At 36.0% G+C, this 26135-nt stretch overlaps 1 protein-coding gene and 1 non-coding gene across 2 annotated transcripts in view; both read left to right on the top strand.

Annotated features, from left to right (window-relative positions):
• Nucleotides 1–26135, top strand: part of RYR2 (ryanodine receptor 2) — an 819632-nt gene that overhangs the window by 401421 nt on the left and 392076 nt on the right. Inside the window, exons 17-22 of the mRNA XM_075556394.1 lie at nt 12538–12633; nt 15074–15192; nt 15519–15652; nt 17073–17314; nt 20658–20850; nt 22370–22586. Coding sequence (XP_075412509.1) covers nt 12538–12633; nt 15074–15192; nt 15519–15652; nt 17073–17314; nt 20658–20850; nt 22370–22586 — 1001 coding nt within the window. The remainder of the gene's footprint in view (nt 1–12537; nt 12634–15073; nt 15193–15518; nt 15653–17072; nt 17315–20657; nt 20851–22369; nt 22587–26135) is intronic.
• LOC142455839 (small nucleolar RNA SNORA24) lies at nt 19569–19696 on the top strand. The gene has a single exon (XR_012785955.1). It is a non-coding gene; the product is annotated as a small nucleolar RNA SNORA24 (small nucleolar RNA).

Genomic DNA, 26135 nt, shown 5'->3' with positions numbered 1-26135 from the left:
AGGATGAATAAAATGTTATATAACTAATCGTTTTGTATGTTATGTGAACTATATATCAATAAAACTTAAAAATTTTAGAAAAAAACAAGTTGCAGAGCCTATTCTGACACTCTCTTTGGCCTTTTCTTTCTTAATTGTCTTTTTAATGATCTTTTGCTTTCTTCTAGTGTGATGCTCTTGATGCCGTCCCGTTTGTCAGGTCTACTGCTGTAATAGGGTCACATTCTGTTCTAATAGGGTTGGTATGAGTAGGGCACTGACTTGATGTCACCTCACAACACAAATCCTCTGTGTACCATATCACCTATCTCAAAAATATACACATCATTGTCAGCATCTGACACATAGCTCGTATTGTGATATGAAATATTTTAGGAACTGCATGATTTTGAATCAATATCTCTGCCTCTGCTCCTTCTTCCCATGAATATTTCTTTAGTCCTCAGAGAACGGTCAGATATTGTCTTAAGAACTTTGATTGATGTGCTGACACCTAGTATACAGATACCCCTCTTATTCTGGCCTTCCGTATATGATAGCACCATGCCTGTCCCATCTCTTTCTTTCTACCTATCACCTTTTTAAGGTGAAAAACTATTTCTTTTTTTAAATCATTTTATTGGGAATTCTTACAGATATTATGAGAATCCATAATTCAATTAGATCAAGCAATTTCTACCACATCAGTTTCAAACATTCTCTTTCTTCTTGAAGTCTTTGATATCAGCTCCCCTTTATCCCTTCCCTCCTCCACCTTACTCTACAGGAACCCTTATTATTATATTATATATTTTATTATTACTTGTCATCTCTTACACCATCCAATGTATCCATTCACTTACATTTGAGTGGGGTTATACAGTCATCATTGCTATCAGTTCCCACTTCCCCCCTTTTGCCACCTACCTTTCCATATCCTCAGGTAATCATTACTCGTGTGACTGTTTCTGAAGGGTTCACCCATAGTGGATTTCATGCATCAAACAATCATTTTTTGTTGTTCTTATTTATTTAGTTTCTTAATCATTTTATTGGGGGCTTGTACAACTCTTAATCACAATCCATACATACATTCATTGTGTCAGCACATGTCTACATTTGTTGCCATCATCATTCTCAAAACATTTGCTTGCTACTTCAGCCCTTGGTATCAGCTCCTCATTTCCCCCCTCTTTTCCTGTTCCCCCTCCCTCATGAACTCTTGATAATATATAAATTATTATTATTTTGTCATATTTTACACTGTTCGACATCTCCCTTCGCCCACTTTTCTGTTGTCCATCCCCCAAGGAGGAAGTTATATGTAGAGCCTTGTAATTGGTTCCCCCTTTCCACCCCACCTTCAGCATCAAACAATCTTTTTTTTAAATTGTTTTATTAGGGGCTCATACAACTCTTATCACAATCCACAATACATCAGTTGTGTAAAGCACATTTGTACATTCATTACCCTCATCATTCTCAAAACATTTGCTCTCCACTAAAGCCCTTGTCATCAGCTCCTCATTTTCCCCTTCCCTCCCCACTCCCCACTCCCTCATGAACCCTTGATAATTAACGAATTATTATTTTGTCATATCTTGCCCTGTCCGATGTCTCCCTTCACCCACTTTTCCGTTGTCCATCACCCAGGGAGGAGGCCACACGTAGATCCTTGTAATTGGTTCCCTCCTTCCAACCCACTTTCCCTCTATCCTACCAGTATCACCACTCACACCGCTGGCCCTAAAGGTATCATCCGCCCTGGATTCCCTGTGTTTCCAGTTCCTATCTGTACCAGTGTACATCCTCTGGTCTAGCCAGACTTGCAAGGTAGAATTCGGATCATGATGGGGGGGGGGCGGCATAGAAGCATTCAGGAACTAGAGGAAAATTATATTTTTTCATCGGTGCTACATACAAATGAACATGCACAGGTCTAACAAGATTAATGAGTTAAAACCAAGACTGTAATAGTAGGAAGAAGAAATATTAAAGAACTAGAGGATAGTAATGTGTTTCATCAGTGATATAATGCATGATGGATATATCATCCTTTCTGGGGGGCCCTTCTATGAGGGATTGACCAACGATCTTACAGGTGGGTTTGGGGTCTCCACTTTGTCTAAGCTCTTTCACATCAATTTGATTGCTTGTTTTTGAACCTCTGATACCTGTTCCTGTGGATACCTCATGATCACACAGGCTGGTATACTTTTTTCATGTGGTCTTTGTTGTTTCTTTGCTAGATGGCCGCTTGTTTATCTTCAAGCCTTTAAGACCCCATGTGTTAGTATGGGTAGACTAGAAAAACAAATCTAGGGAGACTATCTGATGTGTATCGAAAAGAGCTTATATAAAAAAAGTAATTGTATATTAAGAAAACATCCCAACCAGTCCAGATCAAGTCCATAAGTCCATTATTAGCCCATACATCTGATACCAGTCTGTAAATACCTCTTCAGACTCACGCAACACATGCAATGACTGAGTTCTGAAATTTCGCAAGCCAGTGGGTGGAAAGTCTTGTGGATCCAGTGACAGTAGAAACATCTCAGTGCTGTCAGGGGTTTCCACATGGCTTCTCCAGCTCCAGGGCTCTAGCTGCATCAGCATAGCTCCATGTGTCTTGTTGGCATGAAGATGAAGGACAGAGTGTGTGTGTACCTGGCCTCGTCAGATATTTATATTCATGGCGCCTCCAAATGAGTTCATCAATCTGTGACCTGATTGACAGTCTAGACTCCACCTCTTCACAAGTTGACAGGAGATTATGTAACTGCCATACCCCAGATGCTATACTATATCTTTTAATAGCTAGGTGCAATGAACTTTCTTCACCACATTTGCTAAGGCACCCATTTGTCTTCAGCGATTTTATTGGGAAGGTGAGTATCATTAATTGCCACATTGTTAGAACAAACCATTTTTGTACTGAGGTAAGATTTACGTAGAGGCCCAAAGTCCAATTCCTTCCTTGTTGTATTTACATAAATATATATATACATAGAAAAATACACATCTTTATATTTGTATATATTTTCATATATACATGTCTATATTTATACCTACATATATAATTTTTACTTTCTTGTTCTTTCCTCTTTTTTTAGTTTTTGTTTCCTCCTTCCCCTCTATCATGTTTACCCATTGTTCACCTCTCAGTAATTCCTCTCGGAAACATTTCAATTGATCAAACATGAGCAGGAATGCTACACCTTCCTCACAGTCAATTTTAGACCTCTTGTGTTCTCCTGCTCCTGTCATTATTGGCTCATCATTCCCCTCCTCCTGCCTCCTCCTCTCCCATGCCCTCTTCATCAGTCCCATTTCTGACTTCTTGGGATTGCTTATCCTGCCTATCTTATATAGATAGACACCAGAGGGAGAAGAGACCATACAAGGAGTTCCAAGTCTTAACTGCTCTGTCAGCCCAGAGTAGATGAATATCTCTCTGTTAAATAGTGAGCAGGTCCTGTTATAATCCATCAGTCCAATCTCCTTTTAATTCAGGGTTCCATATTCCAGGACCTGCTTACCTAGCAGTATTTTTACCCCTTTATTCCTCGGCATTTATGACCAAGGGGCGCAGCTTCTACAACTCTCCCGTTGCTCTTACTTTAGTCAGGGATGACGAATACCTGCCTCCCTCCTAGCCATTGCACCTTTAAACTTTCAGTGTAGCTTTCAGTGTAAACTTTCAGAATCTTCCATTGGGAAGATTCCCCCAAATAGTTCAGATGAGGTCCCAAGCCCTGTCCCCTGAGTCAGAAGTCTCCAATGGGTATTCCTCAGGGTTTTCCTGGCTTTGCGCCCATTGCTGGTCTCTTACACTCCCTTCTTGGTTTGTCCCCCATCCCCCCCCCCTCATGTGGGAAGTTATACCAGCTTTATTCCTGAACTTCAGTGCTGTCCTCCATAGCGCTGTCATCTAGGGATTCGACAACATGTCATGAGCTAGCCCTGCAGTCATCTCTGGGAACAAACTGCTCTGAGCGGGAACATAGCCTTAAAGGTTTGGTGCACCGGAATGGGGGCTAACCTCTCTCTGCCTTTACTGTGGAAACCTAAACAATACTCTCCCCTTGGGTGGATTAGTGATGTATTTCCCCCCTACCTTTCTGTGGGCTGCAAAGGCATATGGAGGAGGGGGATGTCTTTCAGCACCAGGGCTATCTGCATCTTTTTTCTTTTGAATGGTATATGCACCATTGTGTTGGTCTGGCTCTTATCAGAGTATCTGGTCCTCAGAGCAGGAACTATGTGATATGTATATTTTACTCTATGCCCACTCCGCTGTTTCAACTTATCTCAGTGGACTCAAATTGTATGTTGTCCTTTTGTGCTTGACTAACTTCACTCAGCATCATGTCCTCCAACTCACTCTAGGAAATGAGTTGCTTCATCATTCTTCACTGTTTTTTAGGATGTGAGTACTCCATTGGGTGTATATACCAGAGCTTTAGATTCATTCATCAATTGATGGAAATTTAGGCTATTTCTAGTTCTTTGAGATTGTGAACTGTGCAGCATTAAACATTGGAGTGCAGATGTCTGGTTGTCACCTGTTTCTTATTTTTTCTGGTTATATGCTCAATAGTGGAATTGCTGCATCATAAGGTAACTTGATTTCCATCTGTTTTGGGTGTCGCCAAATCACTTTCCATAGTGGCTGTATACATCTACAAGAACACCACCAGTGAATGAGAGTTTCTGTTGGGCTATCCTGTGGGTTTTAGGTGGTATCTCATGGTTGTTTTGATTTGCATTTCCCATGTGACCCATGATCGGGAACATTTCTCATATGTTTATTAGCCATTTGGGTTTCCTCCGGTGTGAAACTTCTGTTCAAGTCTTTTGATCACCTTCTCAGTGGGGTCTTCATTTTTTATCTTGTTGCAGTATTCTGTAGATTTTAATAGTAAGACCTTTGTCTATTATGTCATTACTAGTATCTTTTCCCAGTCTATAGATTCTCTCATTACTCTTGATGAAGGCTTTCAATGCACTCAAGTGTTTTATCTTTAGTATATCCCACACATCTATTTTATCTTCCGCTGGGTGTGTATCTTTCATTATTACTGATAGCCCATGTATTCCCTGTGCTAAGATTCTTAGCTGTGTGCTAATTTTCTCATTAATGATCCTGATAGTTTTAGGTTTTACCTCTACACCTGTGATCCACCTTGAATTTGTTCTTAGGTATGGTGTGAGGTAAGGGTCTTGCTTCATTCTGCGTGTTGATATCCAGGTTTTCTGGCACCATTTGTTAAAAAGTCTTCTGCTTCCCATTTTAAATTTTGGGGGCCTTATCAACGATCAGCTGTCTGTATTTTTCAGCTTTTATTTCTGGATTTCCTGTTCTTATCCATTGATCGAGTATATATCATACCAGTATCATGCTGTTTTGACACCCACAGCCATATAATAAATTTTAAAGTCAGGTTAGGCAAACCTGCTCACTTAATTCTTCTTGAGTTGTTTCTTGCCAATTATGGGCTTCTTTCCTTTCCATATGAAGTTGGTAAGCACTTTTTCCATTTCTTTTAAAAATGATGCTGGTGTTTGTATCAGGATTTTAATGTACCTATATAGTGCCTAGGTAGGATTGACATCTTTACAATATTAAGTGTACTAATCTACGAGCATGGGCTATTTTTCCATTTTTGAAGGTCCCTTTTGGTGTATTGTAATAATGTTCTGTAGTTTTTCTCATACAGATATTTTGGGGTTTTTTGGTTAGGTCTAGCCCTAGATATTTCAATTATGCTTGGCTATTTTGAAGGGTACTACCTTCTTGATCTCTCTTTCTGTAATACCATCCGTTGTATTTGGCAATCCAATTGACTTCTGCTTGTTGACCTTGTATCCTGCTACTCTACCAGATTCCTCTATCACTTCCAGCACTCCCACTGTGGATTCTTTCAGGTTCTCAGTATGTAGAATCATCTCACCTGCAAATAGTGATAGCTTTACTTCTTTCCCCAAACAAACACCTTTAATATCCTTCTGTTGCCTTATCTTATTAGCTAGGACTTACAGGATGATATTGAACAAAGGTGTGGACAAGGGTCCTCTTTCTCTAGTCTCCTTTTTCAGTGGGAATATTTTTGTCTTTTCTTCATTGATTGTAGGGCTGGCTGTTGCTTTTTCATATATAGCTTGTATTATGCTGAGGTAATTTCCTTCCAATCCTTCTTCTTGAGTGTTTTAATTAGAAATGGATGTTGAATTTTGTTGTGATAAGTAGGTTTATTGTGCCAGCCTTACCAATAAGAACATGTGGGGTTAATGAAATCGCAGTTTGATTAGAGGGCAAAGAGATTAATGAATCAGCAAATCAGCAAGCCCTGCGCGTCTCTCTCTCTCTCTCTCTCTCTCTCTCTCTCTCTCTCTCTCTCTCTCTCTCTCTCTCTCTCTCTCTCGTGTTCTGGTGATCGAACCAGTATGCAGTTACGGTTCTCTGCCTCAGCTTGGGAGCTACACTACCAACCCATGGATAGTGTCGCTAGAACTTGAGGTTCTTTTGAGACCTGCTTTGCCATGCTGCTGGTTTATACATCATTTGAGCTTGGGACTGTCGGATCCTGTTATCTGGCTGACTGTTGGTGACCTGCCCTGCTGTTTGCTGCCTGTGGCTGGCCTGCCTGCATTGCTCTATAGAAAACCTAGCAGTCATTGTGAGTTGAAGGACTTCCAGTATACTAATGGTTCCACGGAAGTGAGTTGAACTGAGCCCTCTGTACTGCTGTGTAGACTAATTAGCAGTATGTATGTGTGTGTGTGTGTGTATGTGTGTGTGTATATCATAAGTGTCCTGGTTTTGTTTCTCTAGAGAACCCTGTCTAACACAGTTATCAAGTGCTTTTTCTCCATCTATTGATATTATCATGTGGTTTTTGTCCTTTTTCTTATCAATGTGGTAGATAATATTATATGGATATTCTGATGTTACACCATCCTTGCATCCCTGGTATGAATCCCAGTTGGTCATGATGAATTAGTCATCATATAGACTATTGTATTCTATTGACCAAAATTTTGTTTCCAATTTTTTTTTTCTCAAAATGTAGTTCTCTTTTATCGTGGTTTCCTTGCCTGGTTTTGGTATCAGCGTTATGGTAACTTCATAGAATGTGCATGGAAGTGTACTGTTCTTTTCTATACTCTGGACCAGCTTGGGTGTCTGCTCTTCCTGAATGTTTGGTAGAATTCTCCTGAGAAGCCAACTGGGCCAGGACTCTTTTTACTTGGTAGTTCCTTGATAAGCTTATTTATTTCTTCTTTTGATATGGGCCTATCCAGGTTCTTGATCTCTATGTGAGATAATCTAAGGAGGATTTTTCCCCCAAGTATTTTTCCAGGTCTTCCAAGTTGTTATATTCATTGGAGTACAGACCTTCATAGTACCATGTAATCAGTATTTTATTTTCAGTAGGGTCCATTTAAATTTCCCCTGTTTCATCCCTTATCCTGGATATTGATGTCTGCTCCTTCCTATCTTTTGTTAGATTTTCTAACAGTTTATTGCTTCTGTTAATCCTAAAGAGCCATATTTTTACTGCATTGATTTTACACATTCTATTCTTGTTTTCCACTCATTTATCTCAATCCCGATTTCTATAATTTCTTTTCTTTTGCTATTAAAAGGATTGTTCTGTTCACTCTGCTCCAACAGCTGAAGATTTTGCGATAGCTAAGTCTCTCTTCTTCATATGTGCATTTATTTCTATCAAACATCCCCTGAAAACTGTCTTTGCTGTATATATAATATGTTTTGATATATTGTGTTCTCATTCGTATTGTTTTCTAGAAACTCCCTAATTTCATCTCTTATTTTGGCCAGTACCCACTCATTTTAAAGAGAAAATTATTCATCCTCCAAAATGTTTGTCCCCTCCCCGCCCTTTTGGGCTTTCTTTTGTTGATTTCCAACTTTGTGATCGCTCTGGTGGGATGTCTGAGTGACCACTATATCTTTGAATTTACTCACCCTTGACACCCACCATGTTGTCTACTTTTTGAATATGTGCCATGTGTACTTGAAAAATGTGAATTTTACTACCTGGTGGATGGAAAGCTCTGAATATGTCTATGTCGAGTTGTCTAATTGTTGAATTTAGTTCTGTTTCCTCCTTGTTGACTGCCTTTCTCACTGATCTGTCTTTCTAAGAGAGTGGTGTATTGAAGTCTTCTACTATTAATACTGCTCCTGTGATTTCTTTTTCATCTTTAGAAGGATTTGATTGACAAATTTCACAGGTTTGTCATTGGGCATGTATATGTTTATTTTGCTCACTGGCAGTTAATTTACTTATCCTTTAACCATTATTTAGTGCCAATCCATATCTCTTGTCCTGCCCTGCACCTTACTATCAATTTTTCAGAGATTAGTATTGCAACTCCTGATTTTTTTAAATGACCGCTGCCTTGATTTATTTTTCACCAGCCCTTGATACTCAATCTGGTTTTGTGTGTGAGCTTGAGATGTGTCTCTTGTAGATAACAGATGGTTGGTTTTAGTTTTCTAATCCAGCCTGCTAACCTTTGTCTTTTAATGGGTGAATTCAGATCATTGACATTCAGTTATTACATCCAACTGTGAATTCTTTGTGGTCATCTTGTATCTTTTGTGTTAGCTATTTTCCTACCAATGGGTCAATGATGTCTTGGGCATTACTTTCAGTGCATTGACTTCTGGATAGTGTTACACTATGTGGTAGCCTCATGTTTGTGCTCCGAGGATGCTTGTCTTCTGTCCAAATTGAATTGGGAAGAAATTTTTGTAGTGCTGGGTGTTTTTTTTGTTTGTTTGTTTGTTTTTAACACATTCTCTACACTTTCCTTGTCTGAGAACACTCTTAAATTTCCATCTATTTTGATGTAGTTTGTCAGGATAGAGAATACTTGGGTTACCATTATTCTCCTTCAACTTTGGAAGATGCTACTCCACTCTCTCCTTTTATTCATGGTTTCTGCTGGTTTATATGACCATATTCTTATTTGATTACCCTTATAGATGATTGCATTTTTTTTCCTGTAGCTACCCTTATGATATTCTCCATTTCCTCAAAGTTGGATAAGTTGACTAATGGTGTATTTTTCTTGGTGTTTATTCAGCTTAGGAATCCCCAAACCCAAAAATTGTTACATAGCTCCCCACATGGACACCCTTACCACAGTGCCATCTTCCTGAAAGTCCCCCAGTATTTTTTTGTCTTCCAATGGGTTACATACTTTTATGAAATTATCATTTGTATTTTAATGTTCTTATGATATTTATCATAGTCTTTAATTTGTATGTAGTTGAATATCTAATAGAAAAAATAGACAACACATGGAGACAGTTCATAGAAAAGGAAATAAAATGCTAGTAAACATGTTAAATCCAGCATTTAAAGAATTCGAATTAAAATAATAAATCATCATAATAATTTACTTCTTAAATTAACAAGGATAAAAATGCATAATATCCACCTTTGGAAAGGATGTTGGGTAATATGTTCTTGATTAATTATAATAAACCAACCCCGTTTGATAATATAAATGTACTTTTACGTGTGTTTATCCTTTTGCTCAGAAATTCTATTCCAGTGCATTATTTTAGAGATTTATTTGTACAAATGTAGGCCGGATGCCCATTAACAATTGTTTGAATATAGTATAAAGTTGAAAATAATTTATTTCAGGGTTGTTGAGCATATCAATCTAGTACACCAGATAGAGTAATACAGTGCTGGGCAATGTAAGATAAGATAAAACAATAATTTATAAATTATTAAGGGTTCATGAGGGAGGGAAAAAAGGAAAATGAACTGATTCCTGGAATCCAAGTGGAAGGCGAATTTTGAGAATGATGAGGGCAATAAATGTATAAGGGTGCTTTGCTCAATTGATATATGTATGGATCATGAAAAGAGTTGTATGAGGCCCAATAAAATTATTTAATAAAAGAAATTTAAGTCGATTTAAATTTGGAAATTCACATGAAACAACCATGAAAAACTGGTATTCTTTTTAACATGACAATTAATAGAATAATGCTTAGTGATAAATGAGCAAGATGTTTAAGATATGGTTGCAATTTCAATTTTTTAAATGTAGAGATATATTCTGTTTGTTTATCTCTGAATACATATTTATTTTCATTTATTTATGTTTTGATCAAGATAGATTCTTATATATTATATAAGGCCATTTCAAAATGTTAGTGGAAATTTTCATTATATTTTAATTCCATTCCATTTAGTCAGCACCCTTGTACATTGATGTTTTCTGAAAAGACGCACAGAAAACAGGTGGCCACTTATAAATAAATTGTGTGATTTTAATTTTCTGTTATGTATTTATTCTTAACTTTTTAACATGTATTATCATCACTGGGAAAAGTTCTTAAACTATGTTAAATGCTAAATTTATACTGAAAGAGCAAATGTCTTAATTACATTGAATTTAAAAATAGTGTGTTTGTAAATCAGTACAAAAATAATGTGAGATTTGTTTTTGCATATTTCTTTGAGTTTATCTTGATTTGGGTATCATTAAAATAAACAAGTATCAATCTTGTAAGCTGGAAAATCTTGGATATAAACTTACATTGAATATTGATATGCAAAAGAATCATGAATTATCTGCAGCTATGAGGGAGAAAGACTGGGCTTTCTACTCTGGTAAACAACTACTGTTTTGGACATCTATTGGGGAGTAAGGATGGAGGGTTGGGGTGGGGTAGTCTATGAGTCAGCATTGACTAGATGACAATGAGTTTGAGGGAGTGAGAGTAGTTTTTATTGAAATCAGTATGATCAAAAGATAGGTATCTGGATAAACTTGAGTGTGCCTGGAGAAGTCTTAGCTTTGCAGCAAATACTGACGTTCTATAAAATATTAACATATCACTGTCTGTATTAATCACTATTCAAAGGTGTCTGGCAAATTGCCCTTGGAAAACTCTGAGAATATTCATTTCCTGATTATGTAGAATATTAAACAAAGAGGACAGAGGGCTGCCCTTTTAAGTATGGTAGGACTTATGAATTTCTGAATCCTTTAACGACTTGCAAAGGTATAACAATTAGGGAGTTTTATACATCCAGACTAATTTCCAAGTGCCTTGGGTGACAAGTCTTTCTAAATGCCAAAACATACTGGGAGAAAGTAGCTAAGACATGAAGGAGAGCACATTATCTTTGATTCTACTCAATATCATGTTACGCCAGTATTCATTAATATGAAAATTTCCCATCTTGATCTCCAGGAAATCTTGTGGAGGCATTTTGTAAACATAACACATTAATTCCAATTTAGTAACAATCTCATCTTTTTATATTTAATTGTCTTATTGTTTCAAAATACAAATAAACCTTGTAAATTGGCTCTAATGTGACACTAAAGGTCATGTAGGAATTTCCTGGATTCTTTGCTTAACGTACTGCTTTTTACACTATACAAAACAAAAAACTCCAGATTCATTGCTATGGTGATTCTGCCTCATACTACCCAATAGGACAGAGTATGATAGCCTCTTGGAGTTTTCAAGACAGTAACTATTCACAGGAATACAACGCCTCATTTTTCTCACAGTTGTTGGTGGTTTTGAATGTGGTGGTAGCCCAGTGCATCACCCATTATGCCAACAGAGCTCCTTTCCATGAAATTCCTTCATTCCCTTTAGGATCGCTTTATTTAACACAGTGCTTTTTACACTTTACTAAATAAATTCATAACATTTCTGAGCCTAATATGCATTGTGAATGAGAAGAAAAGAAGGAAATAAATGCTGTCTGAACTTTATATCCATCAGCCCTCCCATTTCTGTTTTTTTAAACATGGTTTTTAATTATAGCTTTATAACTAAACTATATATGAGAAAATATAATAGTATTTTATAATACTATATATAGTATTTGGTGATTCTAGAGTAAAACTGAGGGGTTTCAGCTTTTTTACTATGCAGGCCAGAAAATGAAGCCCTAGAATGATTTTAATGATTGAGTATTTTGCCTAATTAATGGTAATAAGATATTAGAACACAAGTGAGGAAATGTCCAAGACACAGGGTTTTCACTTATCCTTTATCATTACTTACTTATGTAATTTTTACTTTTAGAAGTTATGTTTCCTTTGATTAAATAGTATTTTAAAATTCCTATTGATAAATTTCTATTTGTTTGAATATGTATGAATATTGATATTTCTATATGTTTTGAATATAAAATAGAAATTGTGTTCTTGATCTGGCATTTTAGGAATACTGTCATAGTGGTATAGTTTGTTATACATTGGGCTGCTATTCACAAGATCATCAGTTCAAACCTGCCAGTTCTCCCATGGGAGTAAAATGAGGCTATTTATTTCTGTAAAGATTTACAATCTCAGAAACCCAAAGGGGCAGTTGTACTCTGCCCTGTAGGGTCATTATGAGTTCAAATTAACTAAATAAAATAAACTTGTTTGAGTTTAAATTTTTATTAGCTTGACATGATTTTTAGACTGTAGCAGGAAATGATATTCCTCTGAAATCAGTTTATTTTCTGTTTCCTTTCTTTTCTTTTTCAGCGGCTCTAATTAGAGGAAATCGTAAAAACTGTGCTCAGTTTTCTAGCTCGCTTGACTGGTTGATCAGCAGATTGGAAAGACTGGAAGCTTCTTCTGGTATGTTTTCCAATTATCTCCTTATTGTCACATGCAAAAAGGCTTCAAAATGTTTGTGGGAAAATGGAATTCAAACCAACTGTTCACAAAAGTATCACATTAGAAAGTCCTGGTCAGAGTGAGCAGAAAATGATTTTATGGTCCACACAGTTGAATGTATAGCTGTAGTTAATAAAACACAAGTAAACATCTCTCTGGTGTTCTCTGCTTTCAGCTAAGATCCATCTGACATCAGCAATATCCCTTGTTCCACATCCTCTTCTGAATCAATACTTTACTTACATGTGATATTAATTACATTATTTTATCATTTAAGCATCCTGTTGAGTCACCTTTCTTTGACATGGGCAAAAGTGTGATTCTCTTCCAGTCAATTACCAGTGCTTCATTAGCTTATTGAAATGTTTTAATTAGTATTCCATCAGTTCCCAGAGCCTTGTTTTAGGCTAATATATTCGATGCAGCTTGAACTTCCTTTATCATCATTGGTTCTTGCTCATATGCTACCTCTTGAAATGGTGGAATGCCATTTAGCTCTATTTGGTACAGTGAAATTTGTGTAATTCTTTCCAACTTTTCTTGATTTGTCCTACATCATCAATATTTTGCCCATAAAATCTTTCAATATTGCAACTCAAGACTTGAATTTTTTCTTGAGTTCTTTCCATTTAGATATGCTGAGCATATTGTTCCCTTTTGGTTTTCTAACTTTAGTCTTTTGACATTTCATTATAAGATTTGGTTTTGTCTTCTCAAGCTTCCCTTTGAAATTTTCTGTTCATTTTGACTTTATCACTTCTTCTACCCTCTTTAGTTATTCTCTGATTAAACACAAGTTTGAATCTCTTCTGACTTCCATTTCGATCTTCTCATTCTTGCCTTTCTTTTTAATGACCTTTTTTTCTTCATGATGTTCTTCTTGATGTTCTACCACTAATGGCAGAAGGCTTGACAAGGGTTCATGACGCCCTTCCCAAATCTGTGGCCTCCCTCAGAGAGCATGTTTTCTAAATGTGAGGTTAATTGCTATGATTGGCCTCTACTTATTATTGATGAACCAGGAAAACATAGATATAGACATATACAATTAACTTTTCATATTATCATTAAATATTTTTTAAAAATGTTTCTATTCATTTATTTTTAAACTTGAAGGATATATTCCATTTTATCTTTATGATGCTGAGTATATAAAATATTGTTAATCTTACTCATTTTTGTATGATATATAGTTTTTGCATTATTTTTCATATTTTTAAATTTTGCAAACAACAAAGTATAGTTTCCTCTCCACTGAGAGGTTGGAGATGCGGAGCAGAGATAGAATTTAGCCAGGGATGTGAAGTTGAGAAAGATTTTATTGAGACAGGGAAAGAACTCCTGAGAGGGAAGGGAGAGCAGAGAAGGACGGGGACATCTTGAGCCCCGGCGCAGTTCCCGAGACCCAACAAGTAATGTCAGGAAAATCGCATCTGGCACTGAGGCAGTGGGACCTATATAGGGTTTGAGCCAAGGACATAGGTACTGTAAAGGGAAGGACGACCTTCTGGTGCTGCGGTTGCAGGGTCTGAGTCAGGATGTGGTCTGTGAGTAAATCATCCTGGAACACTGAGGGAAGGGGCTGAATAGACCTGGCCCGGAGAGATAAGCTCCTCAGGATGCCGGAGGCAGGGACTGCACAGTCCAGTTCTGGCCTTGGGAGGTGGGGGGAAGGGGCTGCAAAGACCAGCAGGCTATCTTTCAGGAGAGCTGGGGGAGGCGTTTGCATGGTCTGGTCCCAGCCGAAACATACACCTCATTGAGACCATGATGATCCCCATAGGCTTAGGATTCATCCTGATAGGGCTGTATTTTGAGTGACAAGATGCTTCATGATCTAGACTTAGCCTACTTGTCCCCTGAACCATAGTTTGAGCTTCAGATGCTCCTGGTAACTTATTCTCTATTGAAGATTTCACTCATAATCATACTTCCCTGCCCTCTACGTCGTTTGGAAAATTTCCATTATTGTATTCTTTCAGGCTTACCTTAATTATTTCTTTCTTTTTCTGGCCTTTCCCAGATAAATTTACTTGTGTACTAGCTGAACATTGTTTTTTATCTGTATGATTTTCTCACCAGACTGAGTTAATAATCTTTGGATAGCACTTCGCTTTCCCAAACAACATGTATTGCAGATCAAATTTCCACTGTGCCTTAAACAAAACCAAATTCCAAACTCACTGCCACTGAGTTAATGCTGACTAATAGCAAGCCTATAGGACATGTAGATCTGCCCCTGTGAATTTTTGAGCCTGTATGTCACCAGGGTTCCTGATGTAACAGACACAGACAACACAAAATTGTAGTTAGTTGAACTGAAAAAACATAAAAAGAAAAGGTAATGAACTGATCCGGCAAACTCGCGAATCACAATTCTTCTCCTTTATTGTTTCTTTAGGCATTCTTGAAGTTTTACACTGTGTGTTAGTAGAAAGTCCAGAAGCTTTAAATATTATAAAAGAAGGACATATTAAATCTATTATCTCACTTTTGGACAAGCATGGAAGAAATCACAAAGTAAGTGAACCATTTCATTGACATGAAATCTAAAATAAATCTGAGTATGTTTTTATATAAAACAGCTGTTAAAATGTCAATTTTTATGAATGTTGTGGCCTATTAATTTAAATCACACAATGCTAATTACTGCTTCTTTGTAACATCAGTGAAAGAATGAAGAGCTCTCAACTAGGGTATGTAGGAAAATCATTGAGCATATTGGTGTAATGTTAAAATAAATGGTTTAAGTTAATGAGAGACAACACTCTTGCTTTTTGAAAAGTATAGCCTGTGCTTGAATCTGAAAGGAGAATTGAAGTCAACTTGAATTTGTTCTTTCTTAGGTCCTTGATGTCTTGTGCTCTCTTTGTGTTTGCCATGGAGTTGCAGTTCGTTCTAACCAGCATCTCATTTGTGACAATCTTCTACCAGGAAGAGATCTGTTATTGCAGACACGTCTTGTGAATCATGTCAGCAGGTAAATCTATAGAGGATCTCCAAATATGTAGCACAGCAGGAGACTACATATTCTGTCTCTATATTTATGCTGTAATATAGCTTATTTAAAATTTAGTAGTATATTTTATCTAATTTCTATTAAACAGTGTATTTTTTTCTTCCAATCAGATGAGTTAATCATAGTATAGTACTAGATAATCATAGTATTAGATAATCAAGCAGATATGCACTTTCCCCCAAATAAAATATATAGAACCATGTTTTTCTATTCATGTATTGGTGGATTATACCTTCTTCCCAAGGTGTTTAACATGGCCGCCAGTTTGCCAAGTGCTTTGCATGTACATGTACTGTTTAAGTTGGTGTTTTTTCTAGCCACTATCCTTTCCCATATTTTATAAATTAACAAACTAGAACTGCAAATAAAACTCAGCTATAACTAACTCAAGAGACTTAGCCTGTAAACCTCATACACCACTCTGAGTTTTTCTACAAAAAATGCTTATAGTTAACAATATGTTCTGAATGATAGTAATAACTTCAGGATAGTAGTATTTTAGGAAGTAGCTGAAAATTTCCTATATGATTATATTAAATGAGAATTTGGTGAATATTCTAGCTTATGGATTTGTACTCAGCAGAATTTATTTAATACTTTCTTGCTGCTGCTTTATGTTATATAGCTACTATTAATGGATAATATTTATTGAGGCATTAATTAATCATGTTATTACCAAAGGAAATGTGTAAGGCCCATCATAAAATGGAACTAGATTTTACTGAAAGTTCTATTGTTCACAATGAGGCATTGAGAATGACACAGAGGACAGGTATATTGGCTCCCACACTAACCTGACCTACTTCAACCTTTTACTGAGTGTATGGATATTTAAATGAATGGATATTTAGCATAGAAATATTTCTACTGTACCAGTTGTCTCAGTTTATGACTTCAATTTGATCTATACAGTAATTAAGGAGAAAAATAATCTTTGAGTGTTATTGCCAAGTAATCCATAAAGCAAACACTATCACTAAACCTTAGCCATAATGTAGGATACTACTGCATGTAATTTTAGTGGTTGTTTTAATGATTTCATGGAATTTATGGAAGCATATTTCATAGTGGAGTCCCTGGGTGGTGCAGATGTTTAAATATCCAACTGCCTATTTAAAAAAAAGTTGGCAGTATGAGTTTACCTAAAGGCACCTTGGAAAATGCCTGTTATCTACTGATGCAAAATCATTGAAAACTACCCTGCACACACCAGGACACCATGATTAGAGCCGACATGATGGCATTTGGTTTGAGGTTTTCTTTTTCTTTTTGAAGATTATCACATCTTTAAAAAAGCAAGGCTAATGTTCAAAATAATGAGATGAAAATTAAGGAAAGGTTATCTCGTCTTGTCTCATATGATGTTCATATCTCTTTAAAGCATGAGGCCTAATATTTTTCTGGGCGTCAGCGAAGGGTCTGCTCAATATAAAAAATGGTACTATGAACTGATGGTGGATCACACTGAGCCATTTGTGACAGCAGAGGCGACACACCTTCGAGTGGGCTGGGCTTCCACTGAGGGGTACTCTCCCTACCCAGGAGGTGGTGAGGAGTGGGGAGGAAACGGCGTTGGAGATGACCTCTTCTCCTACGGATTTGACGGACTTCATCTCTGGTCAGGTAAATATGGCCTCTTTTCTTTCACAAAGTTCTAAAAGAGAATCCTTTGCCCTTCCTTGACATTTCTGAAAGTTTATGGTGCTGCTTATTTTGGATAAAAGTGAAATTTCACTAGAGGGAAAAGAAGACATTAACAATTGTATTATGTTTCCAACATATGTTGCTTATAAATAATATTTTTAAAGGTGCATTATAATGAGCAGGAAAAAATACTTGTTTCTTACCTATATTAATTAATTTTGTGTGGAACTTAAGTTTCCAACTTTAAATGAATTAAAAGCAAACTCTTGCAAATAATTGAAGAAATAGGCTAAGTAAAACTTCTTGCCAGATAACATAATGTGGAAAACGGGTAAAATCTAATGTTTGGAGTCATAGTTAATGCAGAAACTTAAAATGTTTGTCTCAGAATTAAAAAAAAATCAATGTGAACCTTATTTTACAAATTAGCAACTATCAGCTGCGCATGACAAATGAAACAAAATAATCTGTTCTCTGATTTATGAAGAGATGTAGTCTAGTGGGCTAAAACCAACATCTAGTGGGCTAAAATCAACATCTTTGCTTTTGATTATATTGACGGATTTTAGATAGATTCTTGAAAAATATGCTATATTGATAAATTTGCTTTTAGAATCTAGTCCTTATGTAACCTTGACATCTTCCATAAAGCATTTAATGAATTGAAAATTCAGAACATCACTTTACATTATTAAGAGTTATACTTTGTTTATTATGACCTACAGATGACATTGTTTGTTAGTATTTTATATTCCTAATAAATTATAAATGCAATTAAAATTAAGTTTATGTATAAATAAAAGCATTTAATATAGCTGTAAATAATGATGATATTTATTGAATTTTACCACTTAATAGCAAAAGCGTAGATGTAGAGAAAAGAGTAATGATGTTTGGACATTTCATCTGAACTGGGGCATCTGTTTGGGAGTCAGCGGAGTCTTAGGGTGTACTTCCTTGGATTGCGGTGATGCAGTGAAAGTCAGAGAATGTATTCCTCATTGCCAAAGCATCTATTTTATTGGCCAACAAGGGGCAAAGAATATTAATTTCAGGAAACATACCAAAATGGGGTAAAATTTGTTTTATTATTGATATTCCTTATAATCTGTCAGTTATTGATTTAAATGATCACAATTACATGGCATATTCTCATTACAGAGGGCCTTAAATAATTTCATGGAAACATTCCAATATATTTTCCATTTGTTTTACTATGAACATATTGAAGCTCCCTTGTACTTGTGTTGCATTTAGTTTCAAGATTTTTTTCATATTTATTTAATAATTTTATTTTGATACATATATATGTGTGTGAATATATACCTATCCACTTACACAAGTGGAGAGTTTCAAAAGTACATGGAAAAATAGAATTAAAAGAACATGAATTTTTCCACAAACATTTTGAAGCCCCTTCCTCTGTGTGTGTGTGCATACATATGCATATGAAGGTAAGTCAAAATATTGCTACATGACCAAGCTTAATGGGCTGATAGAGCCTGAGTCTATGGCCATACTTAGAATAGAACTCAGCCATGACTGATTTTTAGTTAAACAGTTGACAGGTCTATACGGTGAACAGGGGCATATATAAACCATAGCTATATGAATGGGCTTTGGACTTACTCTTAATTCCAGCCCTACTCTATCTTCCTTTTAGATAGTGCAGAGAATAGAATTGCAATTTTCTTTAGTTTGATATGAGTGTATATAAATGCAAATTGAAAAATTTTTATAAATTATTTACAGATTGTGGATAGCATTCAAAATATTAGGTTGTGCACTAATGATCTCACCTAGTAATCTGTTTTAGACATTGCAAAACAATTGATGCATATAATTTTTAATAGTTATTAAAATTAGCATCATAATATTCTTCCAAGTGGGAAATAGTTTTGGATAATACTAAACATTTATGCAATAACATCTTTATAACTTTTATATACAATTAAGGGGCTAGATATTTCTCTGTGAGCTGCATTTCTTTTATTTGTTATTTTCAAAATGGTTTTACTGTAGTTAATATTCTAGAACAGCTGTTTGATAGTGAATTTATTACCTGAGGATTTGAATATTGATAAAATACAAAATGTACACATTCTCTATTATCTGCCAATTAGTCCATTTTGATTTTCAATTATATTTATTTCACAATTAAGAACCTTATACCTCAAATGTGCTACTTCTAAACCTCTTGACAGAAAGTGAAAAGATGATATAAAAATTCACAGTCCCTATATCCTTGGGACCTGTCAGTTATGGTGGTCTCCCTTCCTAGCCATGGAAGAAAATATACTTAATTGTCAAAGCTGCCACCATTTAATTGGTATCAGATTCTGACTGGCACAAGTAAGAGTCTTTGCTGTTAACCTGATGTGTTTAGGGGGGCTATTGGAAAAACTTTTAATTGTAGTTGAAATTTTTCTTAAAAAAGCAAAAACAAAGATTGTGTCATGAAACCTACTATGATCTTGGTTCCTGGGGAGAGTGCTCCATGCTCATGAATGGGTTTAGGAGACCGTCACCTCTTTTATTTCACTGTACTATGAGAAACAAATTCCTATGAGGCTAATTAGCAAAGCAGTGCTGAAATGACCTTTATTATTCCTCGCCACAGATTTATTTGCCTGTAATGAAGATGCTAACCTAGATCTTCTTAATTGTGGAATAAATATAATTGAGAATAAAGCAAAGCAGTTGACATGTGGTTATCTCCCAATGAGCAATGCATGAATGAACGATTACAGTATTTGATTTAATTATCTTTGTGTATTTTAATTTATAGCAGAAAGATGATTTACTATTTTAAAAATTAAGGGAAACTAGCATTATGAAGTACCTGCTCTGTTTAAGATTTTGTGCTACTTATAAACCACGATTTTACTCTTCATAGCAACTCTATAAAGTAATGCTATTTGGTCTTCTGTTTATTAGATACTAAGTTTCAAACAGATTAAGTAATTTTCTGGTTGTCATACAATTATTAGGTGATAACTGTATCTTTCCAGGCATATTTCCTCTTATATTATTTATTATATTTTCTACTCTAAGATTATTTCTGCATTAAATACTATCCATCTGCATGTACATTTCATTTGTATATCAAAAATTCATTTTTTTGACAAAGATAGTAGCATGACTCCTGAAAAAACAAATGCTTTTTTTAAAAGGGCTTATCCTATACTATGAATTTGCATTAACATTTATTCAACTTCAGTTTTGTACATTGAACTTTGATACCTACTCATAATTTTTACTTTGGCTTCAAAGATACCCTCCGATAGAAATGCATTACTTCCTTAATGTTTCCCCCCAATAGGTTGTATTGCTCGTACTGTAAGCTCACCAAACCAACACCTGTTAAGAACTGATGATGTCATTAGTTGCTGTTTAGATCTAAGTGCTCCAAGCATCTCCTTCCGCATTAATGGCCAGCCTGTTCAAGGAATGTTTGAGAATTTCAACATTGATGGCCTTTTCTTTCCAGTTGTTAGTTTCTCTGCAGGAATAAAGTGAGTATTTTATTGTTTAGCTGTGGTTGTTTTTCTGGTCTGTTTCTTTCTCACAGCTCACACTCTTGTAGCACCACTTCTTTTCCAACCTTTGTTGCACTCCTGGACATCCAGCTCACCTGGCATTTTACCTTTGAAAAAAAGGTAAGGTCCATCCAGGAAGAGCATCTCTGGAAACTGAAAATTTTATCCACAGGGTCTATTATTAAGTGTGATAAGCCAGGTAACTTCTTGCAAATGAATTTCATGTTTCCTTTCTATGTGACTGTGTTGCACTTAATTAATTATCTTACCAAGTCAAGATGAAGATTTTTATAACTCATCCTTTCAGTAAATTGCTGTAATGTTTACGAAGCAGGTGTCTCTTAGTAAGGGGAAACTTCATTATTCACAAATATTTACATGCATTTACCTACCACTTATACACATTTACCCTCAAAAATGACACCAATTACCACTGGCCATCCATTTATTCTGGTCATTTTTCATTATAATTAAACTCACAGAAGTATTCCCCAGTGAGAGAAGTACCATACTTGGGAAGGGGTGGAATAATCATACAATATTAACTATCAATGTACCAGTGAACTTTTCTAGTGTATACACACAAATTATGTTTTGTTCTATAAACGTCTAGAAGGTTTTAATTTATCCCCATATGTTTTACTCTTAATACTATTTTATATTCTCTTTTTAATTTCATTTATTTTAATACCCTTGAACTAAAGCACAAATTCGTAAAACTAATTAGAGATAAAAAGAAATTTTTATTTAAGTGAGCCCCAAGAAATGATCATTTAGCTGTTTTATAAAAGTGCAGTTTATTGGACATCAGATTAAACTCTTTTCAATCATGACTTTGCTTGAACATGATTAGACTGTTTTGTTGCTAAATTGATAAATATTTAAGATTATCTTTTCTTCAGCAAATGGAAGTTCCATTTGTTTATCACATTAGAATTTATTAGGAAATCAATACTGGAAAGTGACTCTTTTTCAGATTGTACCTCGTCAAGTATCTGTGATTTTAAGCATATTGATAGAACATGTCTGCTCATTCTATGTTGATTCTTGGTACCCTGAAGTATTATATGATGAATTGATAAGAACATGTACTAAATTCACATAGAAATATCGTACATATAATTATAGTCATTTTTTCTTCTCTGGTCTGTTAACCTCAATTAAATAGATTTCCTCTTTTGACAAGTAGGCCTCACCCTGTTTTATTTTTTTATGATTAGAACCTCGTAGATTCTGAACTGAAGAGATAGTGATGCAAAGGGAAGGAGATAGGACTTCTAATAAAGTTAATTTTATACTAGTAATTTATTTGTTCAGATGATTAGGAACTTCATGTACATGAGAACATAACTGCCCCTGATCTCTCTCTCTCTCTCTCTCTCTCTCTCTCTATATATATATATATATATAAATATATATATATATATATATATATATATATATATATATATATATATATATATATATATATATATATATATGGTTTTTTTTTTAGGGTTCGCTTTCTCCTTGGGGGAAGACATGGAGAATTCAAATTCCTTCCTCCTCCTGGGTATGCTCCTTGTTATGAAGCTGTTCTTCCCAAAGAAAAACTGAAAGTGGAACACAGCCGGGAGTACAAGCAAGAGAGAACATATATACGGGACCTGTTGGGCCCAACAGTTTCCTTGACACAAGCAGCTTTTACTCCAATTCCTGTGGATACCAGTCAGGTACCTAGATCACTTCTAAGGATAATGTGTTGTATGGTAGTTGTTCTGATAAGCAGTGCCTTGCCAGTTTTTAGTCTGCAACCCACATTTTACGGTAATATAATTTGAATGTGTAATTGAAGCAAGCTTCACAACAGTGTTCTCTTTACCAAGTCTGGTTGCCTATTTCTATTTTGTTTGACTTTTTAAAAACATGATCCTAATAAACTAAATAGATTTCATAATTCATTTAGATATCACAACCCCAAATTTAAAAAGCACTGCAATGGTTTTTTTAAGGTTTTATGAAAATACTTAATACATATAAAATATTTATCTCAATATGCATGTTATATTGCTTAAGGAATTCTGGTGGTGTAGTGGGTAGGCTATATAGTGGGCTGCTAACCACAGGCTAACAATTTAAAACCACAAGCTCTGGCTCAAGATAAAATAGTCTCTCTCCTCCTTTAAAGACTTATGCTCTCAGAAACCTTCAGGAGTGGTTCTACTCTGTCCTATAGGGTTGCAGTGGGTCAGAATTGGCTCAATGCCATTGAGTTTGGTTTTATTATATTGCTTATTTCTAACTTGGTAATATTACAACTGGTGGAAATCAGTTCAAAATTATTCAAGAAATTAGAAGGATATAATAACCTTGAAATGATTTAATATCTGGAGTAGAGTTCTAAACTTTAATATTGCATAATTGAAGTACAAGGGGTACCCCTCCCCCAAAATGGAAACCAGCTAGGCTGGGCTGAGTTTTCTTAGGATGCATTTTTCCTGTTAGGTGAGCTCTGGGCAACTTGCAACTGGGAAGGTTCTCTCTGATTGCAGTGAGTTTTTTCATAAAAGCAGTTACACTCAAACCTCGTTTTTTTTGTGATGACTGAATTAAGGGAACAGCATGAGGCTGTGAAATTTTATTTCCTGCTGAGGAAAAATGCTGCAGAAATTGTTGTGATGTTGAACACAGCTTACAAGGACAGCACTATGGGGGAAAACTCAAATTTTTCTCATTTCAAAAGTGGTCAAATGTTGATTGATGTCAAACCCTTTTCTGGACATCCGTCAGTTTCCTGCATGGACAAAAATATCAACTTTTAGTACATTTGGATTTCATTCCACCAGATCAGACAGTTAATCAAGCTTTCTATTTAGAGGTTCTGAAAAGATAGCATAACAGTGTGTGACCAAAAAGAGAAACCTGATTTGTGGCAAACGGGGAACTAGTTTTGCCACGGTGACATTGCAGCCGCTCACGCAGTCATCTCAGTTCACCAGGTTTTGGCAAAAAACAGCATGCCTCTCTTGCCCCACACACTTTACTCACCAGACCATGCTCTGTTTGACTTCCTTTTGTTTCCATGAATGAAGAGGAACATGACAAGACAGCGATTTGATGACAGAGAAGAAGTGAAAAAAAAAATTGAGGGTGTGCTGTCAACCATATAAACAGATGTGTTTGAAAAATGTTTCCAGGATGAAATAGCAAATTTGACAAATGTATTAAGTGCAATGGAGAGTACTTTGAAGATGATAAGGTTGTTTTTTTTTTTAATTATGAATACTTAGCTTTGGGAAAAAATACACCTTTTAGGAGGGGGATACCCCCTTGTATATACTTTTGCTGTTAAGTACCTTGGAATTTATTCCCACTTATAGCAAGAGAACAAAACGCTGTGTGCTCTTGTGCCATCCTCTCACTATTACTATGCCCCTTGTTGAGTCATTTATCTTCTTGAAGCTTATCATGTTTTTCTCTGGCCATCAACTATACCAGATATGAAGTCCTTGTCCATGAATTGGTCCCTCTTGATAATATATCCAAAATGCTTTAGACTCAAGTCTCAAAAGAAAGGACTCTAAGGAGCCCTCGTAATGCAGTCAGGTGAATTTTGAACTGCTAACTACAAGGTCAGCAGTTCAAATCCATCAGCTGCTTTGTGAAGGAAAGATGACATTGTCTACTTGCACATGTTTACATACTTGGAAACCCTGTAGAGTATATTTATATGTCAGTATCAATTTGATGGCAGTAAGTAAGAAATATTCTGGCTGTACTTATAAGACAGATTTGTTCATTGTACATTCAGCACTCTTCATCAATAACACAATTCAAAGGTATAAATTCTTCTACAAACGTTCTTATTAATTGTAAAGCTTTCACCTACATATGAGCATGGGTTAGTAGTACTTCGTCCTTAAAAAGATATCTTTGAGCCCCTTAGTAATGATCTACACACCCACTGTGTTAGGCAGAGTTCTCTAGAGAAGCAAAATGAGGACACATATGATTAATTAGATAGATGATAGATAGGTTTATACAGCTAGAAGGAATATACAACCTAATTAATCCATACCGCAGCACAGAGGGCTCAGTCCAACTCACCTTCTTGGAACAGTTAATTTACTGGAAGTCCTTCCACTCACTCAGGCAAGACAGGCAGGGTCTTCCCACAGGTGGCAGACAACAAGGTGGGTCAGCAACAGTCAGCAATAGTCAGTAGCATGGGAGCTTAGCAAAGCAGGTCCAGATGGGATATTGAACTCAAGCAATGGAAGGCAACAGGGTCCACCAGCCTCAAGCTCAAGTGATGTACACACCAGCAGTGTGGTGAAGCAGATTTCAAAGGAACCACAAGCTTTAGTGACATAATCCAAGTGTTGGCTTGCCCAGACGTAGTGTAGCACAGAGGTTGAGGCAGAGAACTAGCTAAATAAGCAGCATGCTGGTGTGATCACCAGAGAGCAAGAAAAATGGTGGTGGGCCTTGCAGAACCATTTATCTCTTTGCCATCCAATCAAACTGCGACCTTATTCATCTCACATATTCCTATTGTTACAGGAGAGAGATTGCCAAGGTTGGTACAATAAAGCTAATTGTCACACTCACCCAAACAATGGCTTCCCCCACATACACCCCTCAGTGCAGAGATCCCACATTCATGCAAAATATCTTTAGTATCCATTTCCAAGCAGCACTGAAGTCTGTTGCCTCTTTTATCTCTCCTTTTCCATGGAAATCTACCCCCATCCCCATTATTCTTTTCTTCTCTCTTTTTCCTTTGGTATATATTTCCAGGGAACTTATTAATTCTGGTTACTTCTCTTAAAACACTTTTCCAATTGTTTTTAAGTTTTTTTTGTTTATCCAGAGAGCCACTTGTTATTACTACCATTATTTTATTTTAGTGTCTTTCTTCTTCCCTTCTACTGTTCTCACTTACTCATTTCTCTCCCCTTTTCTGCATTCACACCATATGTTTACAGCTCTTCTTAGGTCTCTACCATGTTACGAGACAGAGCCAACTACCTCTATACTATCCAACAGCTCACATGCCACTAGTAGCTGTACACAATGCCAACGACACAACAGTCAATCACAGAACATCCCCAAAGTCAGGAAAGACTAACACAAACAACTGAAAATCACCATAGTCCAATCTAGTACTCTGAACATGCTCTGGAATTACCAGAAAGAGAATTCAGATAAATTAAATTTAAGCCCTTTCAAGAGATGTGGTGAACACTCATACACAATAGAAGGAATGGGATTACTAAAAT

This window comes from Tenrec ecaudatus, chromosome 8 (assembly GCF_050624435.1).
Source record: "Tenrec ecaudatus isolate mTenEca1 chromosome 8, mTenEca1.hap1, whole genome shotgun sequence".
Classification (NCBI taxonomy): domain Eukaryota; kingdom Metazoa; phylum Chordata; class Mammalia; order Afrosoricida; family Tenrecidae; genus Tenrec; species Tenrec ecaudatus.
Note: the sequence above shows the minus strand (reverse complement) of the source record. Positions and strands in the feature narration are given on the sequence as shown.